Source organism: Lupinus angustifolius, chromosome LG17 (genome assembly GCF_001865875.1).
Source record: "Lupinus angustifolius cultivar Tanjil chromosome LG17, LupAngTanjil_v1.0, whole genome shotgun sequence".
NCBI lineage: Eukaryota > Viridiplantae > Streptophyta > Magnoliopsida > Fabales > Fabaceae > Lupinus > Lupinus angustifolius.
The window spans coordinates 14698250-14716900 of NC_032025.1; the positions used below are offsets into that span (position 1 = coordinate 14698250).

The following is an 18651-nucleotide window of genomic DNA, read 5'->3' on the forward strand; positions in this document are numbered from 1 at the left end:
TATACACCCTCACACAGGATAAAAGTATATTCATACTCATTGTTCATTACCCAATATATTATTTATTAATAATAACATTTAATAATGTAAAAACAATAATTTTTAATAATGTAATAATAATAACATTTAATTATTTTATAAAATTGTACTTGCATTGGTAATATGGGTAACATGTATTCTTAACGATGTGAATGTACGAGTAACACGCATATGTGTTTTAACTATGTGAATACATGGGTAAGGGTAACATGTGTGTTCTTAGCAATGCGAATGTACGAATAACATATGTGTTTTTAATCATTAAAATGCACGAGTCATGTTTATTCTTAACCATACGTGCACATGTAACATGTGTATTTTTAACCATGTGAATGTACAAGTAACATGTGTGTTCTTAATCATGTAAATACATATATAATATGTATTCTTAACCCTACGTCAAAAAATATAGCCTTGTGCAAATCACATATAATTTGCTAGTTAGAATATATGAAAAATGTATATTTTATATTATCAATTGGAAGATTAATTAGATTTGGAAATGAAATAATCAGTCTAATTTCTAAAATTAGAATAAAAAAACGAATAAACCATTAATTTTCTAAATATCAATCCAACACGATTCAAACTAATTCTATTTTTTGTATTTTGTATTTTTCTGGAGAAGTTTTTAATTTCTTTTTTTATATCGATCTAGATGTGAACACCCTCATATTAAGCCTTGCTAATGCTTCACTCACGCCAGCTCACAAATTTTTGCCACATGAGTAAATTATGTCACTTAACTAAGGGGAGATGGATGGATAAGAGACTAATGTTGCACAAGCTATAAAGTTGGAATTCTAAAGTCATCAAAATAAAATGAATGTCACAGAAATACAATCGCGAAGGAGTCACTTGGACGAATGGGGATCAGCTGTCCCAAAATGAGTATGTCTCATGTCACTAGCCAATGAGATTTCTCCAAGTAATGCAAATATGTTCTTGTCGTCTCATTTTATCTACAAGTCCAAAGGCGTACTCCTTGTTGCAGAGTCACTCCAAGCTTCTTGAGCAATGTAATTAGTTGGCTACAATAAGCTTTCCCATTTATGCCATGGTGTAAAGGGAATGAATGAGGTTACAGAAGGGATGGGAAATTGATTGGAAAGACTAGCCTAGGGTTTAACTTATAGGAGGTGCTAGAAATGATTATCTACAACTTGATAATTTCCTTGCTTATGTTTTACAGTTCCTTCATGGTAATACCAATTTGTTTCTAACAACTCATTAAGCTTATTTGTGTTCAACTTATGACTTGAACAGAGTAACAATATCTTCCTGAGGGGAAAGCCCTCTCTACTTTTATCATATCGAGCTTCATAAGACTTGATTTTAGTTTCCAATTATTCTTATTTTACATTGAAGCTCCTATCCATGTGTCTTGCTCTTCTATTATCATACTCTGTTCTTCATACTCTTATCCAGTTCCAGTTTTAAGCCTTAATTCATTTGGGTTTTTTTGGGAGTTGGATTTTGAAAGAGAATGAATGAAAAGGGAGGGATGGAGAGTCATCTCACAAGTGTATTTAATGACTTTCAAACCTTTCATTTCCATTCCTTTCTCTCCAAAATCCAACTCCCAAAAAACCCTATATGAAGGAATGAAAATGACAGTAAGCAAATAAGAATGAGAATTAAATTGCTTACCCACAACTCAAAAACTATTTCCAAGATAGATGAATTATGAGTCTGGTTCCTCTCCATCGGAGAGGGCAGTGATATGTAAAATTATAACACATGACAATAACAAAAATCCAATGGTTCATATTTTTACTTTTTTATAAATTAATAATTTTAAAAAATTACCACTCTCACATTCCAAGTACTAGAGAGGAATCTTGTTCATGAATTATAATGCTTATAACCCAAAATCAACTAATGGGTGACCAAGCTAAAAAAAAGATTTGAGAGAAAAGTGTATGATTGATGATGTATGAGTTTTATACATTCACTATATCATCGGTTATTCACGTTTTATTATCAATGATTCTTCAAGAAAAGTAATACAAATAAATAGTAGAAAATATAGTAATTGTGTATAAATCTTTACGATATTTTGATATTACATTAAAAAATATTAAAAATAGATTATGTAAGCTCAAAATGGAAACTAGAAAAAAAAACCTAAAACAAAACGAGTCCAACTCGAGGATCCAAATTCAAACAAAACACACTTAAAAGACAAAACAACATCAATCCTCTCCATTAATGGAGAGACAAGTACTTCAATTTACTTATATTTTGAATGACAAATATATTATTTTATTATACTTAAAATGATAAATATGTCATTACCTGTTACATTTTCTTTGGTTTTTCAAGGATTTGCCTCTCCATTATCCATACTCAACATCAAATGACTTAAAGGAGGGGAAAACCTATAAAACTAAGCATTCAATTCATCATGTATTTGCAGATTATCACATGACAATGTGCAAAATCATATTCCATATAATCATGTTGATGTTGTTGGTGAGGTAGATTCTTCTACTAGTGAAGTTGTTGATGAACTACCATTTCCATTAAAAGGTGGTCTACTAGACAACGTTTTTCCTTTGTCCGTTTATGGCCTAGCAATTGTGTTTTTCATCTGAGAGGGAGAATCTGTGTTACAGTAAGTCTATGGAGGATGGAGTTTTATAAGATGAGAAGAAATATTTGTTTTGGAACGATACTTTTGAGCTGGATAAATTTCACAAGTACAAGATTATTCTGTGATACCGTTAGATTTACATCTCAAAGAGGAATTACCAACGTGAATTTAAACCCTGCCAAGGAGAATGATGTAAGTGGTTATATGAGATTTATTTTTAGACATATCCATCTATAGAAAAGCTTGTTGGACTAAGTAAAAGTTACCTTTGACCTCTCTCAAGCATGATTTAAGTATATATTGACTATTCTTGTCATTGTCAATTGATAGTTTTGAGATAAAATTTTAACATTGATCCTAGGGGTAAAAAAGAATGGCTTGACTTTGTTGTTGGAGATATTTTTAATGGGAGCACATCTGATGTCTCATATCTTATGTTTATTTCATATACTATTAGTTATGATTGGTTAAAAAATATATTTAAATTAAAAGTTTAATTATTAAGTATTTTTCTAACCAATCATAACTCATCATTACACTGACACAAATAGAATGACAAAAACTATGTTCCTATTTTCAATGGAGATTTGAAGCTCACCATTTCGATTGTCACTACTTTGTGCCTCCACTTGAGTGGAATGAGAGTTTGTTGGGCTTGCCACCTTCCGGCTTTGTTTGGTTCAGTGAAAAAAAGGTATGAGAGAATATAAGAAGATAAAGCATGAGTAGAGAAAATAAAATGAGAAAAATAATGAAATTTAAGAGTTATTTGGTAGACAGAAAAGAGAAAATGATGATTTTTTTATGAATACGAAATAATATCATTATCTATTAATTTTTTGGAAATTGTTTTGAATGGTAAAATTATAATTTGCAATACAATATTCTCTCCATTCACTTTCTCGCCTAATGAGAAGAGAAACTAAGAGTAGTAAACCCACCAGATTTTCTTCCTTCTTCCTCTTTTTTACTCTCACTGAAATAAGTGGAAAAAAAGGAATTCCTCCTTTCTCTGTCTTCTCTCCTCTTAAAATCACACCAACCATATAAAAGATAATTGTCACTACAACTATCCTTCAATTTATGTTTTATTTATATAATTTTATTACTTACATTTAATATAAAATTTAAATAAAAATTGAAGGATGTGGGACTTGGCTTCCGCCCACACCACCACCACCCTCAATCCACCACAAAACCCCTCATATGCACCATCATTGTCGCCGTCTGGCTCGACCCAACAATTTTTTTATTTTTATTTTTATTTTTATGGGTGTACTCGAGAATTATTAGCACTGATAGCTATATTGTAGGTGTATTTGAGAATTGACACATATAACCATATTGTTAGTATTTTGAGAATTTGCGCTGGTAGCCATATTATGGGTGTGTTCGAGATTGGTTATTACAATGTAATAAGAATTCAAAAACATAGTTGAGCTCTTTTATCCTGGAAATGACATGGTTAATAATCTGTTTGCACAATTTAGGAAGTATCACAAAACGTTTTGAATAGAGCGACATGATCGTGAATCAGTCGATCATAATTCTTTGATGTGTTTTAAAATCATTAGAAGCCACATAAACAACATCTACCATCAAAAACCCTTTAATGATAGACTCATAAAAGGTCATACAAGTTATAATGTATGGGGGAGAAAGGAGAAGAAAATAAGTAACTTAATGCATTATGTCTCACAGGTCGTGTTCATCTTTTAACTAGGAACAAATATACCTTTCTTGGCTCATAATGAAGATATTATACAATAGGATATCATACCCAATTCTTAGTGGCTAATTTTTTAGAGGATAATTTAGCTCCACGATAGGCTTTTGGAGCCAAATCAGAGATCTTAAATGCCACCATCCCTTCACTAGATAATAATTCAAATAGACTTGTAACATGTTGAAGTAATTTTAGCCTCTCAATGTGTCTCAGCATTAAATTTGTGATTTATATATAGCTCGAGAAAAGTATTAGTATTATATTGACGGGCCATCTTATTTAATTAGGAGTAGTTTGGAATTGAATTTAATTAGCAGGTATGATTCCTTGGTGCTCATTACATAAGTGTCGTTGTTGCTTGGTTGAATGTCGCTATATCGACATTCCATCCCTAAGGCCTGAAAGTTCTGTGTGATCAACGATTAGTGCTATTCATAATTCTCATGCATCAATATTCAACTTGTATTGTAAACACTTGTATTTATTTGGGTTTATTCTTTTGTTTATGAAAAGTATTCCTTCACCCTATGAGTAAGAAACTATTTTTTTTGTGTAATTGTTTTCCCAACAAATGTCAATTCAAAAATTTGAATCATTGATATTTTGGTATTTCTAGGAACGTAATAAAGTTTTACACTACTAGATTAACATATTTTTATTTTGGTTCTTGAGAATAACATATAGTTTATTTCAATAAATTTATACAAAAAATGGTAAAGATAATTTTATTTTATTTTTTATTTTTGAAAAGCTTATTGAATAAATATGTAATTAAGTTATTTACCCAAATATATACTTTATATATCAAATATTGATCTAATTGTATAAAGTCTCACAAGATTCTCAAGATGATGAAAATGTCTTGATTTTTATAAGTGACACTTATTGTTGGGAGAGACAATCATATACTCCAAAATTGATTAATTTCTTACTCTATAGCTAAGCTAAGGGGATAACATTAGTAATACAAAAACACATAATTTGTTAAGATTCAAGCTCTGGCCATCAAATAATTAAAATGATTTTAAATGAGAAGAATCAGATCCATGATAATCCAATAGCTAAAGGGAGAAGGAAACTAATAAAATCTCTGTCAAACCACTTCAGGGAAATTAATAATAGCTTGTGTTTAGGAAGACTTCGTTAGTTACATAATGCAATAACTTTACTTGATATATGGAGAAAAAACCTTTTGTTCTTGTTGTGAAAATTTTCTTGCCGTGCAGCAAATTCTAAGGATGTGGATCACCTGTTTCAACTTGGTGTCCTCATTCCTGTCTTGTTCCACTCATATATTAACATATGAAATTAATATATTATTTTAATAAAATAAAAATAAATTAAAGTATTATTTTTAACTTGTTAGCAAATATTGATTGATCTCGGACATGAACTTTTATGGGACAAGGATCCCGTTCCAATTCTAAGAACTGAAATCGTAATATGCATATAAATTAATCATTTTATTCTGTGGCTGAACTTAAAGACAAATCTTACGGTGAGAATAAAAACTTCATTATAATGTTTCCCTCAAATAGCCACTTAGGACAATGCAAAAGGTTATCTTTATATTGTTTGTCAATCCCCAATTCATTATAATAGTGTTAAATTCTCTTCATTCTTTATCCTTGATTAACTAAATGTGAAATTTTGTTACAGAAATCTGGTTTTTTTCTCCCTCGTTATCAACATGCATTCTCACTTTTCACCCCTCACCTACATACATCTTCATCTACATTTATCATATCAAACATTGATTTAAATTGGAATCTATAACCGCAATTGCGACAATATTACCGTTGATTTCCAAAATCTCTCATGCATCATGATTCATGATCACAATTATAGTCCTATCAGTATCTTTTTGTGTAATTGCAATAAATATAATTGTAATTATAATTTAAAACATTATATTCACTCAAACTTATTTAATTACATAGTAAATAATTGCAAAAGGTAGAAGCTTGTTGTGCAACTTTAATCAATTATGTTTTATGGCTTTCAATAGCTTTGGGTGTTACTAGAAATTAGTTTTCATTTCCCCACCCTAATTATTTTTCATTTTATAAAAACCTAACTGAGTTTCATGGTTGAGAAAGAGCCACCTATAGGAAGATGAATAACCAGCCTATGAATTCAAGTCTATGATTTTGTGGGGATGGAGCCATGCAGTGGTTTTTTATTTATAAATTTATTTGGTCACACTAATATATGAAAACCACGTTGGAGTCAAGTTTATTTTAAAAGACCTTTACAATGATTTTCTATTTCTTACTCCTTATCTCCCTTGCCATAGCTTTTGAAATCCCTTGATTATGGTTGTAATATACTTGCATTATTTTGTGTATGTATGCATTGACCACCAAACAACATATGAAATAAAAAATTATTTTATAACTAGGCTACTTAGGTTGTGCTATTTTATATATGCCACCTCTCTATGTGCATCGATCACTACTACTATGAATCTATAAGGTATTATAGTATACTTTGCATTATTTTACTTATATTATATATCAAGCAACAAACAGAACACAAAATCTTGTCATAACTCAACTACTTATACTATATTATACTAAATATGTCATAGTTTAATTACAATCAATAACCTACAATAGCATCCCAGGGGTCAATTAAGCTACAATCACACATTCACATGACCCTGCCTAGTGCCTACTTTAGATTTCACATACTCCACCAGTATTGAAGAGGATAAAAATATATTGTTCTAAACTATGTCTCACATCAATGACATTGAAGCAAAAATAAAAAAATAATTAATATTTGATTTGTTTAATTAATATGATATGTTTTCAATGGTCCAGAACATGGTTGGGGACAACAGATCTACTCCTAGATGCGCCAAGAGGCAGCTATATATTCAGCACTTCATTCTAAGTTCTTTCTGCATCCATTTTCTCTCCCTCTATCTATCTTTTAAGCCTTTCCATCACATAAAATAATTCCTCCAATACCTTGAAAGTGTACCATGTTCTACTTACCCTCTAGTTCTTCTAGGCATTAAAGGGCTTTTGTCTTCATTTTCTTTTTCTGATTTGGTTCCTTTTGCCTTTTCTTTCTTTAACCAGACAGCAAAAAAGTTCCTCTCTTTCTGTTTTCTTAATTATAAGCTATAAGTTATAAGTTATAACCCTTAATTTCCTCCAAAATTTCTGTAACAATGTTTTCCACTACCAACAACACACTTCATAAGTTACAAACTCTCAACTCTGAGAAAAACCACCACTACCCAGAAACCATTTTCTCTCCATACTTGAATAGCAACAATGAAGTATTTAAGAGGCTTGGTGAATCAAGGCCAAAACTTAGTACCCTTATGACCAATAAAAAGAGTCCTCATCACAATGGAGAAATTGGAGTATTTGGAGCTGAGAAATACTTCAATGAAGAAGTAAACACCCCAAAAGGCTCAAACAAAGCTCAACAAATAGCTCTAGAAACTATGAACTACAAGTCTCAATATGGAACTCCAAGTATTGGCTCTGAATCAACAACTAATAACAGCCAAAGTGCATTATTACAAAGGAATTCTCAAAGGAACATGAAAAACAAGGTACATGCAAAGAGTTTTCTTGCTGGTGTTGGTTTGAAATGTTCATGTTCTGATAAGGATTCTGTTGATATTAATAGCAGAAGTTCAGATGAAATCAGTTTTAACAAAACTGATACTTATGGTATAGTTCATGGCAAAACAACACCAAGAAAAATCTTCAATGTTGGTCTAGATGCTAATCATTCAGTTAAAATAAATAAGCCTCTTCCAAATCTCTTGATCAATAAAGATTTGAACCTCCAAAAGCCAGAAAAGTTGGAGATTGTTGGAATGAAAAGAGAAAACAGTTTTGCATTCTCAAATAAGAATTTTGGCTTAAGAAATAATAACCATCAGGTCAAAGTGCAACTTCAACTAGAACAAGAAGAAGAAATGGCAAGAAAATCACTTGAAGTGTTTGGCTCCCCAATATTCCCCTCTAGGGATATTGCTACAGCAGCTACTAAATTTGAAGAAATTGATTTTCCTAGAAATTCTGATTCAAACTATATTTATGATGCTGCAAGTGATGCAAGTTCAGACTTATTTGAGATTGAGAGTTTCAAAGAAAAGCCTAACTCCTTTCTTGAAAGACAAGCATCATATGTTGCTTCAAGCCCAAAAAGTTGTTATGCACCAAGTGAAGCAAGTATTGAATGGAGTGTAGTAACTGCAAGTGCTGCAGTTATATCAGATTGTGATGAAGATCAAATGTCTCAGGGAACAATAAGGAGTCCAGTAAAGATATCACTTTCTTCTTCCTCAAATGGAAAAAGTGCAAAATCCAAAAGAGATATGAAGAAAAGTCCTAGCATGCTGTTAGGAAGTTGCAAGAGCCAAAAAGCTGTGAGAGTTGCTGGTGTTGAATCCTTCATAACATATGAGAAACCAAGTTCTACCTCATCACAAGTTCAACCTCACAGGAACAATATTTCTCATGTGCCAAGGTTTCCTGCAGAAAAAAAGTTGGGAAACTTTGGTGCAAGACATGGACAAAAACATGCTTATGCTTCAAAACTTCTATACATATAGAGTAATAGTTTGATTATGTGTGTTTAAATGTTTTCCTTTTTGGAATGTGTTCAATATAATTATGTATCTGATAGTGGAAGAGGAAGAGGGTGAGTCTCAGCGAGAAAGTATAAGAGGCAAAGTTTAAAAGTAAAAGAGAGCATCCAATGGTTATCAATTCATTAGCTGAAAAAAAGGAATGTGTCTCTTGTGTATTCCTGTATTATTCACCAGTTTTGCAATTTCTGTTTAAAAGTTGATGAAAATTGATGGTTTGTAGTGATGCATTTGGTCTCATATTCTGGTGAAAGGTGACCTCTATTTGTCTAGGCAAGACAAAGTGCCTTTCCAATTATGCATAGGATGAGATAGCTTATGGTGTCTTTATTATTTTTAAACTTGATGAGAAAAGAAATTTTTAAATAAATGTATTTTGAATATAAAAGTTGGTGGTGATTTAAAATGTTATACTTCAAGAATGATGTGTTTAGGAACCATTTACAACTTATAAAAGAGACTACAATAACTCAAAAATAAGAAAAGTTCTTTTGGTACAAACCAAAAGACTTGGATAACAAAATCTATTGAAACAAAAGGGAGTTTTAGCTTTTGATTGTAACATTATACAAGATAATTAACTTACACCCAAAAAAATTGCTTACTACAATAAACCTGAAGCATAGCCCTGAAGCATTCTTCATTAATAAATTAACTACATAACAAACCTTGGTTAAGTGGCAATTGAGCATATTTCTTTTAACCATATGAACTCTATTTGTGTAACAATTGTAATGACTTGGGCCAAAATGCACAAGACAAAACCATATGAAACTCTGGCCAAGCTTGTATTTCTATCTAGTTTTAGGTGCTTATCATGTTGATGTGGTATTTCCATCAACCACCCAGTACTGCTTCACTGCAATTAGTATCTTCTCAGGAACAAGAGGACCATCCTCATGATCAACCAGTTTAGTATCCCATCTCATTCCTCCGACTAACTTCTTCACTTTAATCAAGACATCAACTTCATCGCGGATTATAACAGCACCTTCTGGCCGCAAAATCCGGTCCATCTCAAGAAGAATATCTTCTGCATCACATCTGCATTTTCAGTCACAAGAATGAGCACACAACTTCCGAAGAAGGAAATAGAGAGAACCAAAACCAAGTGTTTCAGCTAATGGTAAGTTAAATCTACATAACATGTTACAAGCTCCACATTCCAGGGAGTCACTCAACCTAAACTCATCATGAGGCTTGCATAGATGTCAAAAAGCCCCACTGAACAGGAAATAAATTGACTGATGAACATGCTTCATTGAACAAAAACCGCCGTAACTAGCACTCTCACTATAACATGTTATCACCAACTTACTTCCATAGAGCATCATAAGATGTCCAAAAAGTCAAAGACGAAAGAACTACGAAACCAGGCATGACAACATATAATCTACTACTTCTATCTACTGTTACTAGCAAACAACTATATTTTTACAGTGAGCAGATTTAGAGGCCTGAAATAGACACAGTCAAACACAGGTTGAAGTGTATTTAACCATATAACAGTTTCACTCAACAAATAAGGTTACCAAAATTAATTTTGAGAAAATAGCAGTTAAACTATAATTGTAAGCTAAGCATGGCCAAAACTATGGATTAAGAATTGAATTCAATTTGGTTTTAAGTTAACACGGTGAATGGTTGAATAACCTTTAAACCAAAGGAACACTTACTTATCCTTGTACAGACTGAAGAGACTGTTGGCATGAATGAGGTCGTATGTCCTTGGATATGTGGAAAAGGCCTCACACCTGGATTTGAAAGGAGAAGTATAAATAAAACCGGAAAATTTATGAGGAAGCTGGCTAGTAAAATTTTAACTTTTTGCATGCTACAGCTGACCCAATTCAATCAAGGAAAGTGCATTACGGCATTGGTATATTATTTCACAATCATGCGTATTTCAATACTTCAGAATTAAGGTCAATTGCTACCATTAACAAAATAGAAGTAAGAAGTCAGAAACCATACCAATCATGATAGATGCCAATCAGTCCTCGCTCATATACGACACCCAGTGTATTTTTTTCAGATATAGTAGGCATGACATTCATGACCCATAACTTAGGAGATTGAATAGCTGCAGCAAAACCACCCAATCCAGCATTCATATCCATAATGTTACGGTACCTTCCTGAATCCAACAGTCTATTAATTTTCTTATAAGCAGCTACATGCTTTTTCCACTTTTTGTTATCATCCTGATATGTCTCGGAAGAAACTCCAGGAACAGAACCACTAGCAATTCTAGGAGGGATTGCATATAGTCTGCTCGGAAATGGTTTAAGATTCCCGGCAGAAGCTTTAGGACTGGGGGTAATGCAGTCCTCCATTTTCTTATACCTGTAGCCACAAAACAAAGCAACTCCAATTCAGCGCACCACTTACTTCTGAACAAAGTTAGACATTTCTGATTGCTCAGTTTTTTTAGAATTTATAAAATCAAAGGAGATACTATATAACAATATGATAATTGTGTTTGTTATTAATATTCTGGACCTGCTCTTGAAATACTTGACAATTGACATGATATAGATGACAAGATAAATTGGAAAGTTGACAAGAGTGTTAGTCAGTTCCAGAATATTTTCAAGCATTTTCATCTATCTATATATATGTGTGTGTGTGTGTGTGCAAATACTGCAGAAGTAATGTGGGCAAAACAGAGGGATGGCTCCTCCACAAGCATCATATAGGGCTAGGCCTATTATTTCCAGCCATTTCATATCGATAATGAAGAGAACACTGAGGCAGTTTTCATCTCAGTTTTTGTCCATAAAATCCAAAAAAAATCATTAGTTAGGGACATGTTTAACAATTAAGCTAATCAAAACAGCAATATAAATGTAAATATAAAAATTATAGTATATATTAATTGAGAATAACAATAACCAAATTTTATTTTCCCTACATTATCCTCACTTTTCTCCACATATATTTTTCCTTCATCTCATTTTCCGCGACTTCTTCACTTTTATATACACATGTATTGATTGTTTTTAATGGTTACTGGCTAGTAGAAAGAAATTAAAGGAAGGTCTACAGGGAAATGATAAAATGTAAAATATGTGGTAACAACAAGGATCATATTCATACATACCAGACATCATCAGCATCTGAGGATTCACAAAATTTTACGCTAGAATCATCTTGTCTGCTACGACATGCTTCACTGTCTACAGTCTTTTGCCAAATGGCAATTTCAGCCTTCTGAGACCTCTTCTCCCAGCAAAGTTGTTTAGCAATCTCTTCAATCTTTCTTTGTTCCTCCTCGAGTTCCTCCTTAGGTCTCTGCCAGGCTTTGTAGTTAACCTCCCAATTGATTGGGGGACCCGACAGCACCCAATAACCACCAGGCCTTAGAACTCGATCAACTTCCATCATATACATTCCATCTGCAAATGAAAACCGAAAACACAATCTCAAACTGCTGCTATCACAAGTAAGACAATATAGGGTGCCAAATCAAAACAGAAGCAGGAAGAAACAAGTTTGAGGAAATAGTAATTTCTTATTTACAGAAAGTAATTCATTGAAAAGAAGATGGTGTTTGATGTGGAGTTCTCACCATTTGCACCCCAAGGAATCAAGCAGCGAGAACAATGAGCCATGTCAAACGCTCTAGATGGATAAGGCACCTTTATAGTTCCCAGAACACCAATAACAGCAGGGACACCCCTTTCAAGAGCAAATTGTACTTGTGCTTCATGAGAGTCCCTTGGTGCAAATGACATGGCAATAACATTTCTGCTCCAAAGATACGCACCCAAACTAGCAACCTGAGCAAAACAACCTGATATGAGAATACAAAGCTAACACATAACGTAATCACACAGGTAATCAAATTAACATGTAAGAGAATGGTTCGGCAAAAGTCATCACGAATTTGAGATGACAAACATACCCCACAACCAGTGTCCAGTAGTGTCCTCACTGTACCATCAGCAATAGGTATTACAGATGCAAGTTGATCAATATATTTCTCTGCACCTTGAGGAAATTGGGTTCCACCACCAGGGAATCTGAACACATTCCCCTCATATTGGACCCAATTCTGAATAGCCTTCTCAACTGTAAGGCTCTTGTAGGGTGCATTAGCATATGGGACATAATCACGACTCTTTGGCCATGGAAATGGAGTTACATATCCCTTGGGTGCTGGGATCAAACAGTGTAGCTTCTTTTCCTCCCGGGGACAGTGTCTCTCTCGATAGTTCATGTTTTCTCTTGGAAAGGCCATGGCACGGCGTTGGTCCTGGCAAGGAGTGTAATCCGTATAACGAGTGTGGCATGGTTTAAACACCTTTGGTTTTGAACCAGCTTCATCAATGTTGCTAACTTCTCCACCATGGTGAGTGTCGAAACTTAAATTTGGAACTATGTCACATTCTTCACTACTCTTGGTAATCTGCAATGCTATGCTATCTCCCTTTCCGAAACCACTTCTCTGCCATGCTCCCAATATATAAAAGAAACAGCACAGGCCAACTACTATAAAGATCTGCAGAGAGCTTCTAGTCCTGCCATCAGCTGAACTTATCTTTGCCATGTAGAACCTGAAATAGATCAGTTCTTAACTTCTTATTAATGTCCAAGACTGCATAAATGAGGAAACCGACAAGTTTCCCGGCTATGAACCACAACATCTACTCAAGATCTAGCACAAAAATCATAGCCATCTACTCAAGATCTGCTTACATCATTTTCATGTTACTAACATAATGGTTATTGGACGAAAGGATCAATTTATATAATCGTAATAATTTAAGGGCCAATTGGACGATTTAAAAGTTGATCATGCCACTTTGTAAATGGTCAAAATTTTAAGGGTGTTACTACACTTTTCCCTTTATATACAAACAAATTATGCTATTTCTGATCACCGATCATCATTTAGTGAACACTAAATGTAACAATCTCAATCAACTTTCAATCACTAACATGAAGCAATTACTGGAACTTAAACACTTGATAAAAACAAGATAATGTAAAGCCAGCTTCAGATCTGCTCAATAAGGAAAGATGAAGCTTTTATCTATATACTCTACATTAAAAGAAAAGGTAAAGAGAGATATATATGAACTACCCCAGTAAGTGACAAGAACCCACTTCAACTACCCATTTCTGAATTAAACATGTAAGGTTTCAAAACAACCAAGTTCAGAATCATAAATAATTTCCAAAGAAAGCTAACAAGAAAAAAACAACTTCAGACACATAACGAACCATAAAAAACGTAAACTTTGAATCCAAAGAAGAAGAAAGGTAGAAACTTTGACTAATGGGTGGAAAGTTAAGAATTCTTACAAATCATACGAAAATGGGGTTCAGCAATGGTTGAAAGATCTGGGACTCTCAAGAGAAAGAAGTGAAAGGAAGAAAGAAAGAAAATCTGAAAGCTTTATTTCCTGAGCAACCAACCAAAGGTTTTTTGTGTATGATGATACACTGTGTTGTGTAGATCTAGTAACTAGTGATAAGAGTGAGAAAGTATCGATAAAACTCTCTCGCTCTAAAATCTGCCAGCTTTATGCCAATAAATTATATATATACTGTGAGGAAAAGAAAAGAAAAGAAAATGTGGGAAATAAAGAGAAGAAAAGAAGGTATCAATCAATCTTGTGTGTTTAGGCTAGGGAATTTACAAAATAGTTTATCGTGTACACACGTTTTGTCTAAGCTAGGGAATTTTGCTGACTTGGCAAACCCGTGCATTCCAATTCAATGACATTGAAAATAAAATAGAAGTTGAAATCTAAGCCTCTAAGGCTTTGATAGGTTATTATTCACATATGTTGAGATGAGTAAACATGTATCATGAAGATTATTCTTAATAGTATGAAAAAAAGATTTTGAGGTGATAGCAAAATTTTATTTTTAATTTCAAAATGGTAGTTTTGAAATAAAATTTGTTGGATAAAATGTTGGCTGGGATGATTTTTTATTCACTATTAAAAATAACTTCACCACAATTTTCAAGCTATAAAAATGGTTTTATGTCTATTTTTAATTTTAAAATATATGATGTCAACCATAGGTATTGTCACTTCCTCCTCTGGTATTGCTATTGCCTCTCTCACAATTAGAGGTGTCAAAATAAGTGGGTATGGGTAGGTCGATCCACCAAAACACGGAAATTTATAGAACTTGAGTATCATTTTAGGTACATTTTATTGAATTCAACCTCTTTAGCTCGGCTCGAGCGGACTCAGCTACCCATTTTTTTTTATTTTTTTTTTGGACATTTGACTTGATAATAAATCTTAGGTAAAAATTATCTTATAAAATAACTTATGATAGAAAATATATAATAAATATTATGTTCTGAACTTTGAATAAAAAATAGAGTAATGTCTATAACATAAATATTTATAAATTACAATAATGTTATAAAGTTAAGATTATATTATTTTGTCTATTTGGCATAATATGTTTGAGCATAGTAACAAAATAGTGTATCGAATCAAATAAGAATATATTAAATAATGTAGATTTCATTTTTCATTTCTTAATTGTGTATTTAATTAGATTTAACTTCTTCAACAAAAATATAATAAATAAAATAATTGTTACAATAAAACTAAAAGACAACATAATTGTTTACCATAGAAAACTCTACACAATCAAATTTAACATACTAGTTCATACTAAAAGTCTTGATAAATAGCATACAAAGGATCTTCATACTAAAAGTAAAAAATAACAATACTATATTATGATGGTTATTATATGTTGACATATATAATTTATTCTAAACTTGAGTCTATATTATCGTTAATATAAAGCAAAGTGATAATATTTTGATAGTGTCCAAATGTTTACATATTAAAGTAAAGTTACAAATTATATTGTAACTCAAACATAAGATATTATATATAAGTTTGATTGCTTTCAATATAACAAGTATGTTAAAAAAGTTATACATTAATATCAAGTGATATATATATATATATATATGTGTGTGTGTGTGAAGTTATTTAAGATTTATATTTTTCACTCTCGTCACTTATTGCATTCACTCATTTGATCTGTTGGATCTAGGAAAATGAATGGTTAAGTTTAAGTGTAATTAGTGTAACTTAATTTGGGTGTAACATATCATTCATATATATATATATAAATATTTTTTAGTATTATGCGGGCTGGCCCGCCATAACCCTCAACCCACTTAGGGTTCAATCCGGTTTAGCCCGAACCTGATGTGGGCTAGCCCGAACCCGTTCGGGTAGCCCATTTTGACACCTCTACTCACAACGAGGACCATCTCATTCATAACTAGGGGTGAGCAGGACTCAATCCTATCCGCTCACTCAGTATGGTCTAATTATGATCGAGTCTGAATAGAGTTGTGTCTCATCGGGTCTAAGTTTGAGTTCAAAAATTAGACTCGAACAATAGTTAGGATCGGCTAGGGACCAAGCATGGCCTGACCTGACCCATTGTCACTCACTCATCATGTTTGTATGTGTCTCTATTCAGATGTGTACAGAGTAAATGACACATTTTTTGTCAAAAGAATCATTGATTCTCTAATTTTTCACATATATACATGATTAAAATTATATATACATATATCATTTTATATGTCAAATTATATATTCATAATAATAAATAAGATTGAGAAAACTTTAACTAAAATGAGTATACATTATATTTAATCGGTCTAAGTTCAAGTTTAAATGTTGACCTGGTCGATATTTATGGTCGGGTTAGTTTTGGGTCTAGGATTAGGTCCGAGTTCAAAAAATGACCTGACAAACATTTAGGGTCGGGTAAGGATAGACCTTAACATGAGTTGGATTGGACCGAGTAAGGTTTGTCCCTTATCTGACTATAAATGTTGGTTGAATTATTTTTCTGAACCTGAATCCAACTCTAGGCTCGAAGTTAACATTTGGGTCAATTGGGTTTGTCTTAGAACTTGAACTCGATCAGATCCGATTAAATATAATACATACTTCTTTAAGATAAAATCTTCTCAATATTAATTATTATTATGTTGAAAAATTAAAAAATCAATGATACTTTCGACCAAAGAGATATCATGATTCTATACATAATGAATGAGTGATCATGGAACAAATCATATCATCTTTATCTCTTACTCAGTCCTAAATATTAATCGCGTCTAAGTTTTTATCATAAAATTAGTCATAAACTTGATGAAATCTCATCATATTCAGACCACCACTATGAGAATTAGTCTTAACATGTTTGAGGTCTCATGCAAAATAAAAACAGACCCAGATTTATATAAAAAATATCCACTTATAAATTTTAAAATTTAAAGAGCATTAAAGTTTTAATTATCGTTCAATTCAATAAAATCTTCTCTCTCTTATCTTATCCATCAAACTAACTCCAAAATCAAACCACAAAATTTAATAGAATTTATTAAAAATTATCTATCTTATCATATGATTATTTTTATTTTATTTTATCAATGATATCTTTCACCATTTTGGGTAAAGAACTAATTCATTTTAGGATGTGTAACTATCTCTCCCAACATATATTGCTCACAAGAATGAAATCATTAAGTTTAAGTCATTCTAGGAATCTAACGATGTCTTATACCACTAGACTAATACATTGTTGGCACATGATTATTTTATGATATATGTTTTGTTTTATTGTGATGTGTTTGTGAGCATAATTACTTACTCTCGGAACAATGTTGAGTTTAAAATCTACTTAGGTGAGTGGAAAGTTATTTACACTATTATCATATTATTCACCATTGAATTATATTATTTTTATTTAATAGTCAATAATAGTTAACATATGAATTATGAAGTATTTGTTGACAATATAAAAAATATTTATACTATAGTATAAACAACACTTACAGGGTAAAAACACTTATATTCTCAATGTAAAAGTACTTCCACAGGCAATGTGGCATTAAGGAAAGTTGATCCTTTGTAGTATTATGTAGTGTGTCCCTCATCTTTAAATTACTAGACTTAAGCTTTAATCTTATCTTTAGGATTTCAACAAAGTTGAGTATTTTAAAGTAGGTTTGTGTTAGAAGATTTATTAAGATAAATTTATTAAATGTAATATTTATATATTATCAGTGTAAATATTTATACATAATTATTGTATCATTCACCATTTGTTTAATTTTTTTTTAAGTGAATCATAATGAAATATTAAGAGTGAATGACACAATAACGATGTATAAAACTCATATATTCTATAAAAACTAATTATGGTAGATTATGATAACCTATAAAAACTTCTGATTGTAGATTATGATAACTCAATTGATGTGATAGTCTATAACACTTACCCAAACTTACAAGATTATTACAAGGATGAACAATTTCTTCAATGTAGAGTAATTCTTGCATCAATAATTGAGATTGTTGATCAAATCAATGACTATGTTCTCATGAAAATTCCAGGTAAATTATATTCAATTTTATTTAACATACACATTATGTTAAACATATTACATTTATATCAATAACTATTCTAATGTATAATTACATGTGATGAAAAAGAATGTTTGAGTTCAGATGAAGTTGATATATCTTATGCTAATGAAAATGAAGCATTCAACATATTAACTCATAAATTTCTAAATTCACTTTCAACATTTGACCTTCCAAATCATAAGATCAAGCTGAAAGTAGGCACCATGATTATGTTATGAAGGAA

The 18651-nt window shown here is 31.9% G+C and overlaps 2 protein-coding genes across 5 annotated transcripts; one reads left to right on the forward strand and one right to left on the reverse strand.

The window, feature by feature from the left end:
• On the forward strand, positions 7254 to 9059 carry LOC109330724 (protein PHYTOCHROME KINASE SUBSTRATE 1-like). 3 transcript variants are annotated; one of them, XM_019565006.1, is made up of 2 exons: positions 7254 to 8189; positions 8223 to 9059. In XM_019565006.1, exons 1-2 carry the CDS (start codon positions 7543 to 7545, stop codon positions 8944 to 8946), a joined length of 1371 nt encoding a protein of 456 aa, XP_019420551.1. In that variant the 5' UTR covers positions 7254 to 7542; the 3' UTR covers positions 8947 to 9059. The 3 variants fall into 3 exon arrangements, with proteins under 3 accessions (XP_019420551.1, XP_019420552.1, XP_019420550.1); XM_019565007.1 differs by having other exon boundaries at positions 7255 to 7643; positions 7704 to 9059; XM_019565005.1 differs by having other exon boundaries at positions 7255 to 9059.
• On the reverse strand, positions 9560 to 14488 carry LOC109331374 (probable methyltransferase PMT2). 2 transcript variants are annotated; one of them, XM_019565811.1, is made up of 7 exons: positions 14293 to 14488; positions 12890 to 13541; positions 12554 to 12764; positions 12086 to 12380; positions 10957 to 11328; positions 10659 to 10736; positions 9560 to 10026 (listed from the first exon to the last, which is right to left on the reverse strand). In XM_019565811.1, exons 2-7 carry the CDS (start codon positions 13532 to 13534, stop codon positions 9798 to 9800), a joined length of 1830 nt encoding a protein of 609 aa, XP_019421356.1. In that variant the 5' UTR covers positions 13535 to 13541; positions 14293 to 14488; the 3' UTR covers positions 9560 to 9797. The 2 variants fall into 2 exon arrangements, with proteins under 2 accessions (XP_019421356.1, XP_019421358.1); XM_019565813.1 differs by lacking the exon at positions 14293 to 14488 and having other exon boundaries at positions 12890 to 13559.

Coding starts and splice junctions, on each gene's coding strand:
- LOC109330724 (XM_019565005.1), top strand. CDS start 7,543: ATGTTTTCCACTACCAACAACACACTTCATAAGTTACAAACTCTCAAC.
- LOC109331374 (XM_019565811.1), bottom strand. CDS start 13,534: ATGGCAAAGATAAGTTCAGCTGATGGCAGGACTAGAAGCTCTCTGCAG. Junction 12,381..12,553: donor GATTCCTTGGGGTGCAAATG/GTGAGAACTCCA, acceptor TTTCATTTGCAG/ATGGAATGTATATGATGGAA. Junction 10,027..10,658: donor TTCAGTCTGTACAAGGATAA/GTAAGTGTTCCT, acceptor CTGAAAATGCAG/ATGTGATGCAGAAGATATTC.